Genomic DNA, 15300 nt, shown 5'->3' on the forward strand with positions numbered 1-15300 from the left:
CTGTAATTTTATATTGGCTTAAGCCCTCCCTACGGCAGTGGGGAAATGTAACGTTTTTTTCCAACAGTGATCTCAACAAAATTATTAATAATCCTTTGAGCCCCTCCCTAAATAAACACCGCAAATGAAATCTCTCAGTGCAAATGTTAGCGGCTGGCTACATGGTATAGTGAGAAAACTATATGCTTATGGCGAAGGTTAGCACTAAGCTTCAGGTCTTGGGGCTGGCATAAGGGTGAGCAGCTAACGCAAGTGCTGTAGTTTGAACTAACGCTAGGAAGTTAGGGATAGGGCGAGCGTTGGGACTAGGTACGGGCTAATTCTAGACGTCGGACTAGAGGTGGGTTAAGGGACCAGGTTTAGACCTCGTGATGAAGTTAGGGTTAAATACCAGGGCTCGTGTTGGGAGTTTGGGTTATGGATAATGCTACAGATGAGGGGAGGGGGGTTATGGGTAAAGGGTTGGGCGAAGGTAAGCGTAAGATTATGAGTTTGGGATTAGGGCTAAGGTTTGGACTCGGGTTAAGGCAATGCTAGGGTTATCGTTAAAGCTAAGGTTAGAGTTACGTTTATGACTAATGCTAGGGCTCGGCTTAAGGCTTGGGAAAGTCTTATGGTAAGGGCTAATGCTATGGTGTTGGGCTTAGGATAGTATTAGAGGTAGTGGTAGTCATATTGCCATGGTAAGGGCTGGATTTTATTGTAGGGCTTGGGCTATTGTTTGTGTCTTGAATATATATTTGTTCAAAATCAATATCTCACCACTAAAACACGTAGAGTGCTACATAGCTCGGTGGGCCTTACCTTGTAAAATACAAAAACAAGTTTTAAATAATTGAAATACAGGGTGCTTAAAAAAAATGTTAATACTTCCGAGAATTTGCAACAATACCACAAGAAATGTGCCTCCGAGCTCTGGAAACCACCTGTAGAAGATTCCAGAGCACGTGTTGACAATGATGGCGAACAAGTGGAGACTCCTTGACATTTTTAAGCTATCAACATGACATTTGTTATCATATTACAGTGTAATATCCGTTCTTTCTACATTAAAAACGATAGTTCCGTATAAGTGTTAACATTTTTACTGGTAGGAACCTCCTGGTTACACCAGCCCACAGGGGATTATTGTGTCCGTCGTGCAGGGAGGGGCTGGGTGGGGAGGGTGGGGTGGGGCTGGGTGGGGAGGGTGGGGTGGGGCTGGGTGGGGAGGGGCTGGTCACCCCGTGGTGCCCTTATAAAACTCAACGTCTAACCTACTCACGCCGGCTTGTGCCCGCCCTCACAGTCGGCCATATTTGCGGAATACACCACGCCGCCGTTGACCCTGGCCATTGACCGAGCAACCCAACGTTCCTACCAGCTCCCTCCGCAGGAATGTGTTTTTTCAGACGCACCCTGTGTAGAACCCACAACACCCTGCAGAGCTGAAGGTTCCCGACTGCATGGCGGTGACAGGGCCCGGCTTGGCTCATCCGCCCCGAGCCCCCCACCAAACGCCGCCCCGACAATCACTGGGGGTGCATATAGCCACAAGGACACTCCGCTCTGTGCTGCTGCTGCTGCTGCACGGAGTGGACGTGAGAGACCCCCATGCCATGCCCTGACGTCGTTCGTGAGAGTCAGGCCACCTGGTGCCCGGGTGTCACTCTCCAAAATAAAAAAAATGTTGGCCAACTTCAAAACACGAAATGTCGCACACACACACACACACCCCAAGCCGGCATTACTCAATTGCGGATTTACTCCGAAAGCAATCGTCGGCTATTTTTATTCTATGGTTATTTCGGTAAAGGGGTCGTCCATAAGTGACGTCACGCACCTGGGGGGGGGGTCAGACATTTGTGACGATGTGTGACGAGGGGGTTGGGGCTTGAGAAATGTGACGTCACATCAAAATGCGCAACTTAAATAAAAATAGACATCACGTTCTACTTAATTAAATAGACTTTTGAAAATAAATGTTTTCTCCTACATCAGAGTGCAGCGCCACATTAAATACGCACTACTTGTGTTAGTGTGTGTGGGTAAACGAGTTAAGATGACTGGCAGATGCACCACCCATGCCACCATGCTGTAGTTTTGCCTTCATGTGTGTGTGTGTTGTCATGCTCTGACATAACACAAAGACAAAAATCCCCCGTATAGCCTTAAAAGACTGTTGAGGCTGTCGTGTGAGTGTGTGTTCACACACACACACGTGTGATTGTGTATGTGTACACAATCACGTGTGATTGTGTACACACACACAATCACACGTGTGTAAGTGTGTGTGTGTACACAATCACGTGTGATTGTGTGTGTGTACACAATCACACAATCACGTGTGATTGTGTGTGTGTACACAATCACACAATCACACGTGTGATTGTGTACACACACACACTTACACGTGTGTAAGTGTGTGTGTGCACACACACACAGCTACTGCAAATGCGTACAGTGCGCGAAACGGTGTCTCGTTGCACACCTCTCCGATGCTCAAGGCAGGGGCTAGATTGCTCGATTGTGATCATCAGTGTCGCCAACATCAGGCGGGAGACTGCTGCGGAGAGAGAAAACAAATCCTCCCTACGAACTCGTGGCCATGTACACACGTGTGCAGGAACATGCATGTGCCATTGGGAGCCGTGGCGCGGTGCTCGGCGTGCTGCACTCCGACAAACCGGCGGCCCGAGTTCGATTTCTCAAATGAGTCCCTGATGTCTTAAGTAAACATCGCCGCTGGGGAGACAAAGGCGGTCGGGCGTGGTGCTGGCCACCCCACCCCGGCCTTCACAGGCGCTCGCTAACAGCACTTGCCCCAACAGTGTGTGAAGGCTATACGGGGGATCTTTGTCTTTGTGTTATGTCATAGCATGACACACACGTGGAGACTAAACTGCAGCATGGTGGCATGGGTGGTGCATCTGCCAGTCATCTGAACTCGTTTACCCATTAGGGGCCGTCCATAAATGACGTCATGCGATTTTTGACCCCCCCCCCCTTCGTCACACAACGTCACAAAAAGTCAGACCCCCCCCTAAAATAGACGTCACAAAGCTGGGACGTTGGGAGCTGACCCTATGCCATATTGGCCTAAATAGGTGCTCGCTAACAGCACTTGCCATCACAGTCTATAATGCTAAACCAGGGGCCTTGGCAGTTGTGTTTTTGCACGTGTCTGTGTGCGGTCTTCCTTCGGGCACTCCAATTCCCTCCCACATAACAAACACCTATTTGAAATGAACCGGCAAAATGATCTACCGTAATCGATAACAATCCTGAAAAAGATCAATTCTCGTTGAGACTCCACATGGATTTCTTGGTTAAATGTAAAGATGTAATTTTTTGTCCATCCGCGTCTCCACGTTGTTCGGTCTCTCTCTTCAAAGAAACCCATGACAGATCGCAAATCCTGAACAGAGTCAACCGCAGTCTCGCAAATGAACCGTGCGGAGTCATAGAACGGGACGGCTTTGACCCCTCGTGTTCTGTGCCTGCACATTTCTCTGTCTTGCGCAGAAGACTTTGGGGTGCACCCCGGCGGGAACGTGCATTGCGATGCCTGCCGCAGACTATTGTCGTCACCCAGACGCATTGGTCCTACAGACACGCGGGCAACATGAATAATAGAAGTACACGTGACTAGCCTGCTGCTAGAGTGCACAAAATTATTAATCGCAGGAGGCAACGGAAATGCAACACTGCCAGACATTTTAAGGCCTAAAGGGGGACACGGTGGGTCGTGCATTTTTAAAAATATAAAAGCCTGGCTCTTTTCATTCGTGTTCCACTGGTGTTTTTTGATTGCCATTTCAACAACTAAAACTTTAATTTCATACGTAGGACGTTTGAGGACCAATATTACACGATTCGTAATTGCTTTATATAATGTCAGATCGCATTGTGGGTTTAAACGTCAACTCGAGCGTTGCACCCTCCCGCCGCCCTACGCAGCCAAACAAATCAGGGCGTTGGCAGCTGTCGAAATGAGAACGAAATCATCAACTTTTTGGGTGCTGCGGTGGCGAAATGTTAACTCCCTCGCCTGGTATGCAGAAGGTTGTGGGTTCGACCCTGATGCCTGTATATTGGGAGTTTACACGTTATCCCCGTGGTGGCGTGTATTTTTCTCCGGATCCCCTGGCTTTTCCCTCCACATTTAGAATCAACGTGCGTTTTAGAGTATTTTGGCTGCTATGCATTACCACGTGATAAGCCAATTGGTTGAGCTATCATTTGTGGCCAGTTCGCTCCTGAAAAAGAGAGCTACATAGCTCAATGGGCCTTACCTGGTAAAAAAGAAATGTTTATAGTTTTAGATATCGCACTTACACGATGATCCAACCCAACAGAGGTCAATCATTAAACAAAACTTTGATAAAAGCGCAAGAGAGTGGAAACGAAACGTCGGACGTCGGCCCGAATGGCACGCGGCAGGTACGACCTCGAAATGCGTATCGGAGAGCTAGAGAGCACAGACCGTGAAAACTCGAGCAGTTATGGTGTGCCCATTGCGCCCGGCACATTGGCACTCGGTCACGCCCGAATGAAGGAAGGCAGCTGCCTAAGTGTGTTATCGTTTGGAAATGAACGTCATGTGATGACGGTTTTTCACGGTGATTTGGAGCCGGCACACACAATAACCGCTGTTTTCGCACGAGTCATTTTAGTGGCAGCCCTCTGGTTGTGACGTGTTTGCGTGTGTGTTGCCTTTGGAGACTGGTCAGTTAACCCATAACGCCTGGGTTTGTCCCGCGACCTCCCGTTCGTGGCGAGCCTTCCACATATCATGTGGCCTCAACGTGCACCTCGACTGGCATAAGGGCTGCGGTGATGTCACCGCCACTTCACTTCGAGAATGGCGGTCGCTGTTGGTGTTACAATCACCGAAAAGATCTTGAACCACAACAACAAAACCCCACAACAAAGTGGAAACACCAGAAAAAGTGACACTTTCGATATGAACGCGACGGCACGTGCGCTCGCGCCCGAATGCCCCGGCGGGCGCAAGGGGAGTGGTGGCGTGGCGGCAACCAAATTGGACGAGCAATGGTAGGAGGATGTCTCGCATTGACCGCGTGGAAGCCACCCTCGGAGGTTTGCGCGCGCGACAGGCAGGCGAAGCGAGCGGAGCCACTCCATCAGCTTTCGACCTCTTCCGTATTTCGGTGGAATTGATAGAAAAGGACAAAAAACAACGAGAATAGATAATGACAAATTTAGCTGCAGTTTTTTAGTTGAGCCAGGAAACAAAAAAAAAAACAGAGCGCGCGAGACGTTTGCACATTTTTTTGACAGCGGCACGCTGACGAAAACTAACGCACGGCAATACCCCGGCTTGCGTCGGGGAAGCGTTCCTGAAAGTGTGCGACGACGAATATCGAAACGACATCGAATCAAAGCGATTTACCGGGGTAGGCGGAGGCGGAGGCTGAGAGGCGATGGATAACGAGAAAGGACGGACGATGATGCTGTCGGCGATCTAAGTGTGTGGTATCCATTAAGTGACAAATTATTTGCGAAATTATGTAAAAGGCGGAGATTTAAATCGAGGTGTTACTGTACCGTACTATACAATAATATATTTTTTCTAATGTACAGCCCTTTGACAATCGATTGCTTGATGAAGGGTTACCCATGCCGTGTCAGTCACGGGAGTTGTTTGACCATACTTCACCATTGCTGGTCAGTGTTGATTAGCGAACGGAGTGCCCAGGATCAGTTCAGATGTCACTTGCCGCTGCTCTTAGCCGTGGCTGGGAATTGAACCCGGGCCACCGTGTTTGTAGCGCAGTTCACGAACCAATACACCCTCCCCCGTTGGCACACCCCAAAGTAAGTACCGTGTGGTCTAATAATAACAGAAAATAACAGCCGTTAATAAACGTGCACTTTGTAAAACCACTGTAGGGCAAAGGCCTCCTCCCCCACCCACATTTGAGTTGGTCACGAGCGTTATTCGACCATACTTCGCCACGCCGGCGAGCCCGTGTCGGCTTAATGTTTCGCGGCGCTGCGCGCAAGCATCCCGGCGTCCCCGAGTTGGGTTCCTGGCCACGGCTAACATCAGCGGGTGCGAGTCGGCAGAGTAACGATGGAACAGTGTGGAGCCGTTTGGTGAACGAGCCTCGACCACAACAAAACCAAAGAAAAGTGTTCCCAAACAGCTTCTGCGCACAAGTTTAGATTGCTTCTCTCAGGGTTGGAGGGGGTGGCCATAACAAACGTCAGCCCGCTCCCAAACAACGCGCGGACGTCAGCACGGTTGTGATATTTCAAATGGAAAAACGTGCGCACGGGTTCCTGACATGTCGATTTGGTAATTGGTTCTTTACCCTTCTATCTGGCAACACAACTGACACCTTTTTGCAAGGAGTCATGTTTGCATAGACCGCAATACCTGCAGTCATAATACAAACAAAAGAACATAACTCTGATAATGTGCACTGTCCTTGATGAGTATTCAGTCGGGATGTAAGGGATTACACCCCACGGTTCGGTGACGGGAATCTTATTTGTAAAAATTGCAGCACTTCTAACGGCCTTCGGATTGTTCAAGCGAACAAAATTCCGCACAACATACGCAGGTCTGCGAGCGCCGATGCCTTCCACGAGCACGCATCGTAACCCTTAAGCACCAACGTTGAAGAGATAGATCGATGCATCTTTAGACCCCCCCCCCCCTGCACCCGATTAAATAGCCAAAAACTTGACAATAGCTCAAACATCGCTCAGAAAGGGGCCTCATCGAGCTGTTAGGCGGCAGGGGATTGGCCGATGGCGGGTTTCACGCCGGCTTGTTTTTTAGGGCTCCTGTTGTGTTTCGATTTAAAGCTTTCGTGACTGCAGGGATTCATCTTCTTGGTTCTTTCTGTAAAGTCACGTAGAAGGGAAGTAATAAAATAATAAAAAATAAAACATAATAAAAGAATATAATAGAATAATATAATAATATAATATAAAATAATACAATATAATAATATATTTTATTATGTTTTATTTTTTATTATTTTATTACTTCCCTTCTACGTGACTTCACCGAAAGAACCAAGAAGACTCCTGTTGTGTGTTCAATGCAAAACGGGTCAACGGCGAAGCACGGAGCAACAACAACAAAACTCCGGCCTCGTTTTCGGCTGGCGGGCGGGCGGGCGGTGTTCACGGCATAATAACGCCGTGAATAATGCATCGACGCCAGCAGCACCGCACAGCTGTTGATGAGCGCCGCGTTACCGAACCGCTTTGGGCGGCGGCGGTGCGGTCACCGCCAGATATGCTCGGTGGCAAAAAAAAAAATGTTCCGGCAAAGCCCCTTTTTGAAAGTGCAAACTCCGTGCAAGTCAATTATATTGTCCGCATGCCAGCTGCATACTGAACGTCACATTCATCAGCCATGATTGATCCACTGCTGGTCTTGCACGATCCTGCCTCGCAATCATCCACCCAGCACCGGCGTACGATTCGCCGCCCCACGTAGTGAACGTTTAATAAAAACGTGCAGCACGGCGAATGGAACCCGTGGGTGTGCTGTGGACCAACTGGTCCCCAGGCAGTCGTTTCGTACGTACGTTGAACTTGATTCGTACCGCGTGTAGCCGACCGAGCTAATCGGAGGTGCAGGGGGAAGGAAGACACGGCATGGGGAGGCCTTCATCCAGCAGTGGATTGACAAAGGGCTGCAATAATTATCCCTACAGACCACACCCATTGAGTGAGAACTCACAATGTAACGGGACCTAGTTTCAAATACCTAAATGGATATCTACCCGTTCATGCCTGTCCACCTAAAAAGTCACCCAAACTTAGGACACTCTTGAAAGAGAGCCTTGAGACTCGGTGAGACTTCATTGCCCGGTAATCGATTGGCATGGACGGCATTATCTCGCCAAGGAGCATAAACCATCACGCGAACTAAAGGTTAATTCTCGCTGCGGCTTCCGGCAGGTCATCGGACAAAGACGGTCACCGCATCGCGCGCTTTCCGATGCGCTTCTGCGGCCGTCTGGAACGCTCTTCCGATATTAGGAAGCCACTGGAGCTATGCACGTTTAAATCATCATCTAGATTGAAAACTCATTTCTTTAGTTCTGCTTTTTGTATTACAATTTGTTGTCCTTCCCCACACCTGCAATTATCACGGTTGACTACGGAAGAAGTTCAACATACGTACATACATTAATACAATTATTATCGTGCAGCAATAACCATTTAAGACGTGCCACTCACGGACTACACGTGACTCGAGCTCGTTCATTATTAACAACTATATATCCAGGATATAATTTCACACCGGGTCTGACCAGGTCATCAGCCCAGGAACTATTTCGGACCCACACTGGCACACCACATCCTGTCAATACAACCGTGGATACTCGTCGGTTACAATCTACTACAGGCTACCAGCGACCTAAAATATATTGAGTGAGAAATTAAGCCTTTGGTAATCATGTCCATCTCATAAGTTTCCGTGCGTCGATGTACATGTATACACGACCTTTATTTTCCAGCGCACATGTGGACAGGGGGCCCACAAACAGATCAGCGAACAATCTAGTATTTCATGATCTTGTGTAAAAATGGGACATGGCATTCTGCAGTTTCACTATCACCAGCGGCCATAAACAATCCACGGTTGGATGTCAGCCTTCCCCCAAGTGTTTATTAATCGATACGTTATGCCACCTTACGTGGAATTTGATTCAGAATCTAGATTTCATTCAATAATATTTTTTGAAAACTCTGGTGTATGTGGTCGCGGCCTCTCCCAGCCACACGGTTCACGTGAACTAGTAACAACAACAACGTCCTGGATTATGAGCGCCCGGTGGCTAAAGCACAGCAAGTTGCCACAGTAGGGGGCACAGGTGGTGCATCAGCCAGTCGTCTCAGTCAGTCGACCTGTGCCATCTGGGTCTGCCCCGTGACCTCCTGCCAGCGGGCGTTCGACACTTTACGTGGCCTCAAGGTGCACATAGCCTGGCACAAGCGTCGTGGTGACGTCACCGCCACTTACTGGCGAATGGCGGTTGTTGTTGTTCAGTCTATGTATGTATGTGTGAGTCGATATGTGTAACTCTATGTGTGTGTGTGTCAGTCGATTTGTGTGTGTAACTACATGTGTGTCTGCCTTTTTCGGCCGGGCAACGCCGGGTACTCACCGCTAGTATATTATAAATGTCAAAACATCGGATTTTTCTGTGACACGTAATTCGATAAGCGGTTCATGAGCTTGGAATTTTGGTATCAAGAGGCCCAGAAAACATGCCAACTTTGTGGCTGAAATGTTCCATGTTTACTTGGAAATTGGTATCAATTGATGCATCCTTTAGACTCCTAACTGGAGTTAAACTCGCATCGCATGCGTATATCACCCGTGTCTCACTGGGAAGGGAGTTCACATTATTTATGTCATCTTGATCTAAACGGTTTATGAAATTCTCCATTTAGCAACAAGTCAGTATGTATATATATTTTCATCTTAGTAAGTAAAGACAACATACTTGCAGAAAAGCCACCTTCTTGGTATTAATTTTGTTGTAACTGGGACGGGAGGCGAATTACTCGGTTCACCGATTATGGGGGGAGGTGGGGCGGTGGGTTGTATACAGTATTTGGATATCACGAGAATTAAAGCAATGTGGAACTTTTAATAAAAAGGTCATTATCAACCTGCTCAAGTCAGGGGTGGTGTTCGTATGTGATGACCTATAAGGTGGGACATGCCACATTAACATGGCGAGAACCGGTCATTACTTATGACGACCACTTGGTGAAAATTATCAACAAGTGGTGTGTATTTATTTTATGGGCCGTGATTGTGGGGCTGGCCACTCGGCCACTGCACCACCACCACCCCCAACCCCTATCTACAATGTCACGTCATCTTGTCACACTGGAGCCAGTGGGGAAACTCCACGACATGAAGGAATTAATTGGTCCACAGTACAGCTAGATCCAATGCAGTCTCCTCTGATAGAACACCACCAGGACATCATTCATGACCACAACGACGACCGGCATCTCACCACAACCGCCACATAACCAACATCACGACCGTCAGATCACACCACAACCACCACCACCATCTTGCCACAATCACCACCATCTCGCCACAACCACCACCACCATCTCGCCACAACCACCACCACCATCTCGCCACAACCACCACCACCATCTCGCCACAACCACCACCATCTAGCTACAACCACCACCACCATCTCGCCACAACCACCACCACCATCTCGCCACAACCACCACCACCATCTCGCCACAACCACCACCATCTCGCCACAACCACCACCACCATGCCACAACCACCACCATCTCGCCACAACCACCACCATCTAGCCACAACAACCACCAACATCTAGCCACAACCACTACCACCATCTCGCCACAACCACTACCGCCATGTTGCCACAACCACTATCTTGCCACAACCACCGCCATCATATCCCACCACTGTGACCACCATTATCAACAACCGCCAACCAACAATATCACAACACACCAGAACAACCACCACCACCAGGGCTACATCACCACGACCACCACCACCACGACCACGACCACCACCACCAGGGCCACATCACCACCAGGGCCACATCACCACCAGGGCCACATAACCACGACCACCACCACGACCACCACCACCAGGGCCACATCACCACCACCACGACGACCACCACCACGCCGTACCTTTCCAATGCTGCTCCCACCGCTACTGCTTGTGTCCGAAATCCTATCCTGAACCGGGGTCTTGCCACCTCCACGCGCGGCATCTTGGGCCCCATTCTGACCTTTCCCATTGGCCGTGGACCTGCCACGACCTCCATCGACCTCCTCTGCACCACCACCGCCCTCCTCTCGCTCGACGGCCACGACCGCTGTAGGAGCAGCAGCAGAAGCAGCAGAAGCAGCCGACGAAGCTGGGATCCCCGTATGAGCGAATTCCTCCACGCAGCGCAGCCCCAGTGCCCGGAGCCTGTCGTCCGTCTCCCTGTCCACGACCAGCAGCCGCGTCTCGACGGCCACCGATTTGATGAGCGACACCACCGTCTGGTGGGATTCGCCCTCGACGTTGCGGCCGTTCACCTCGATCAGGCGGTCGCCCGCCTTGAGCCCAGCCACCTCGGCGGCGGAATCCTCCTCGACACGGCGGATGAATTGTCCCGGCTTGCCCTTCTCGCCGTGCAGGTGGAAGCCGTAGCCGGTGTCCTTGCGGACGATGTGGCACAGCCTGGGACGGAGCTCGTGGTCATTACCCGTCATCTTCGCTTGCTGGGATGTCGTCCTAACTACGGGTTGGCGTTGCGTGCTCGGCTCTTTAAGACCTGCTCGGCACCCCTCCCCCCCCAAAAAACAGTCTCTGCCCTGTTGATCTTCTGTGCCTACAATGCTGTGTGGGGTGGGCAAGGTGTACACCCCCGTGTCTCTCTCTCTGCTGCTACTGCTGCTGTGGCACACACGTGTGTGTGTGTGTTTGGCCGTGTGTCTTTGTTCCCACTGGTGTTGTTAATAGGTGCTCGCGAACTCCGCGACCAGGAGATGATGACAATGCGCACTTATCTCTCCAGCGATGTTGCTGTTCAACAACGCCACGTCAAAGAGTTACCTTGTCCCGAAGCTCCAGCACACGCACAGACACGCAGTGCACTGCGCTGAATGATCACGAGCGGCTGATGATAATGATGGCTTTATCTGCTGCTCTTGCTGCTGTCGAAGCTGAGCACGGATGGAGCCGCTTGGTGATGCCGAAGCAACGACGTCTACAGAGCCGACATCGTCCGTCACCGCCTCTCAGACTCGCTCACGAATCTTCCACGTTGGCCGCGAGCTCCTGCGACTGTCACACATCCACGGAGTGTGCCTGCTGGACTGGAGGTCACAGACAAAGAGAAGCAAAGGTAGGAAGGAGGAGGACGATGATGATGATGAGCTTCCTCGAGTTTCTCAGCAGAGATGAACCGCCGCGTTTCTTGTGAAGAACGAGACGCATCGAGAGAGAGCCCTCCCGGCTAACATCAGATCTCTCTCTCTCTCCCCCTCCTGTTGCTCGCTCGCTCTCTCTCTCTCTCACTCCCCTCCCGTGTGTGTGTGTGCCCGCCTGTTGCTGATGTTGTGTGCGGAGCAAACCAGCTGGAGGGGTGGGAGGAAGCGGTGACGTCGGCGCTTGCTGATTTACATTGCGACAGCCTCGCTCCTCCTCCTCCTCCCCCATCATCATCATCCTCCCTCCTCCTCCCTCCTCCATCCCCCCATCCTCCTCCCTCCTCCTCCTCCCCCCCCATCCTCCTCCCTCCTCCTCCTCCCCCATAATCATCATCCTCCTCCTCCCTCCTCCATCCCCCCCATCCTCCTCCCTCCTCCCCCATCATCCTCCTCCTCCTCCTCCCTCCTCCTCCATCATCATCCTCCTCCTCCCCCATCATCATCAGCATCCTCCTCCCTCCTCCTCCCCCCCCATCATCATCCTCCTCCTCCTCCCCCATCATCATCATCAACATCCTCCTCCTCCATCATCATCCTCCTCCCTCCTCCTCATCCCCCATCACCATCATCATCCTCCTCCCTCCTCCTCCTCCATCATCATCATCCTCCTCCATCCTCCTCCATCACCATCATCCTCCTGCTGCTGCTATGGCGTGGAGCGTTCGTGAAGGATGAACGCCGTACGCGTGGAGGGAGATTCGAGAGGAGGAGGGGGGGGGGGAGAGACAAAGGCGGCCGCGGGTCGTTGTGCCGGGAGCGGTAGCGGAGTGGTTAGCGAGGCTCCGCTAACAAAGTTCTGCGAGCCACCTGAGTTCGATTCCCGCTCGCGTCCGACACCGGTGATGATTTGATCTGAACTCGCCCAGCTCGACTTCGCCGTTGCATCAAGGTGCACCTAGCCTGGCACAAGCGCCGTGGCGATGTCACCGCCGCTAAGTGGCGAACGGCGGTTGTGATTGGTCTGATGTGTTGTAGGGATTGTGCTTGTGAGTGCACTGGGGAGACAAAAGCGGCCGCGCGTGGTGCTGGCATCACCCACCCACCTCGCGTGGCGTGTCTGCCCTAATATATTTTAAAATATTTGGCAGTCGCCCTCCAGCAACAACAGATGGCAGAGGAGGGTGGCTAAAACACAGCAAGTTGGCAAAGTAGGGGGCACAGGTGGTGCATCGGCCAGTCATCCCAGTCAGTCAACCCGTGGCACCTGGGTCTGTCCCGTGACCTCCTGCCAGCGGGCGCTCGACGCTTCACGTGAAATTAACGTGCACGTAGCCTGGCACAAGCGCCTTGGTTACGTTAGCGCCACTTAGTGACGAAGGGCGGTTGTTGTTATAGGGATTATGCGTTTCAGTGTGTGTTGAGTGTGCGTTTGCATGCAAAATCAGTGTTTGTGTTTAAGATGAAGTAATTCAGTGTGTGTGTTTAAAGTTTGGGTGTGAAAGTATAGTTCAGTGATTGTGTCTGTCGTTGTTGTTTTTGACACCTAAACCATATCTAACTGGCTGCGTGTGTGCTGACTCAATTGTGCACTAGGTTTGCAGTAAGTGTGTAAATATGAGTTGGTGTATATGGGTGTGTGGGCTATTGGTTTACTATATCTATATCTGGTTGGACCGGATTATACTTAGCCTATAACTGGCTGGCTTTGTGTTGTGTCATAAGCGTGTGACTGAGTGTGCCCCCCCTTCACCACCACGGCCACACCACGATGGCATGGCCTGGTCGGAGCGGGCTTGTTGCAGATTCACAGTTCCAATCCAGTGGTCAACCCCGGTTAATACTGCGGGTGTATCGACCGTAATTATGTACGCACAGTCTTGCTTCACGGTAAACGGTCAAGATCCCTTGACGTAGTGCGTAAATTTGCCAAATTTGAAAGTTATATCCGTAAAGTTACTGAATTTGGATTAGAGACGTAACAATCATCGCCGCCGCCTACTGACAGACGTATGCCCCGGGTGAATTTTGCACATGAGACTATTCTGTTCTCTTGAGCTCTCACCTGGGGTAAACACGAACAAAAACACAGTGATGAGACTGGAAGGAGCGGTTCTTGAAAATGTGAAGCTAGGTGCTTAGACCGGAAGCCAGATTGTGATGATTGTGATGATTATGATGATGAGACTGCACACGTGAACTTTCGAGATCGGATCTCGAACTGTGCAACGTCTGTGGAGTCACGCCAGTACGAACGAGCAGTGCCACACTTTACTTTTGAATTATTTGACAGAAACACTGTATGCTCTTTATGTTTTTATGCACAACATGTGACAATATTGACAGCATGCACATTCTTTACAAGAAATGCTCAGCATTTCAAGTCAAGAGGAACATCCACCATTGTGGAAGTTACGCATGATGGCACAACGGCCTGTATAAGAATGTCCAAAAAAACACATCCTAAACAATAGGAACGTATAAACAACAGACGTTGGCAACGCTACAGCTGCTTCGAGTTTCACTTTGACAGAGACAAATGCACATACTGGCAAAGCCGCAGGAAGTGCTGGGAAAGTGAGATTGTTACACCTTCACAGCGGCCTTGTTACTGACTTTTCTTGGGCCCTATCATCAAAGCGTCACAGCCGTTGAACACCGATTCCAGCTGTGGTCTGGTGTTGACGGAGCGGTGGTGCAGTACCCGAGTTCGATTCCAGTTCAGGGCCCACAAACGCCGGTGACGATGATCTAAACCGGTACTGGGCATCCCCTAGGTCGACCCAGCCTTAAGCAAGTACCTGGTGCGGTGTATAAATATCGCCATTAGGGAGACAAAGGCGTCCGGGCGTGGTGCTTGCAACCCATCCCCATCGTGTGCAGTGCCGGCCTTCATAGGTGCTCGCTAACAGCACTTGCCCCTAAAGTCTGTAAAGGCTATACGGGGGATATTTCTTTTTATTTGTGTGCACGTGTCTTTGTGCTACAATCCTGGCGATCGGTTGTGATACTTGGCCATAATTAAAGACATCTTAGTGCTATCTGAACTTGACCTGAACCTTTCTTAGGTCAAATGTGCCTGTAATGATACTTGGTACGGTGCGTAAACATTGGCACACGGGCGACAAATGGTCACATCATACCCACATTAATAGGTGCTCGCTGACAGCACGTGCACGAATGTTCAGTGCCAAATTATAACCGAACTTATTTTAAACATCATAACGTCGGAGACAAAGGTGTGGTGAGTGGACATAATAGGGGGCCGTCCATAAATGACGTCACGCGATTTTGGACGATTTTTGACCCCCCCCCCCCTTCGTCACACGGCGTCACAAAAAGTCAGACCCCCCCCCCCTCAAATATGACGTCACAAAGCTATGCCCC

General features: G+C 50.5%; 1 protein-coding gene across 1 annotated transcript in view; it reads right to left on the reverse strand.

The window, feature by feature from the left end:
* LOC133346867 (Na(+)/H(+) exchange regulatory cofactor NHE-RF2-like) overlaps positions 1–12118 on the reverse strand; it is an 88279-nt gene extending 76161 nt beyond the window's left edge. The window contains exon 1 of the mRNA XM_061558702.1: positions 10684–12118. Coding sequence (XP_061414686.1) covers positions 10684–11256 — 573 coding nt within the window. The 5' untranslated portion in view covers positions 11257–12118. The remainder of the gene's footprint in view (positions 1–10683) is intronic.
* Positions 12119–15300: the final 3182 nt, after the last annotated feature.

This window comes from Lethenteron reissneri, chromosome 3 (assembly GCF_015708825.2).
Source record: "Lethenteron reissneri isolate LAM-NWPU_2019-01 chromosome 3, ASM1570882v1, whole genome shotgun sequence".
Lineage (NCBI taxonomy): Eukaryota > Metazoa > Chordata > Hyperoartia > Petromyzontiformes > Petromyzontidae > Lethenteron > Lethenteron reissneri.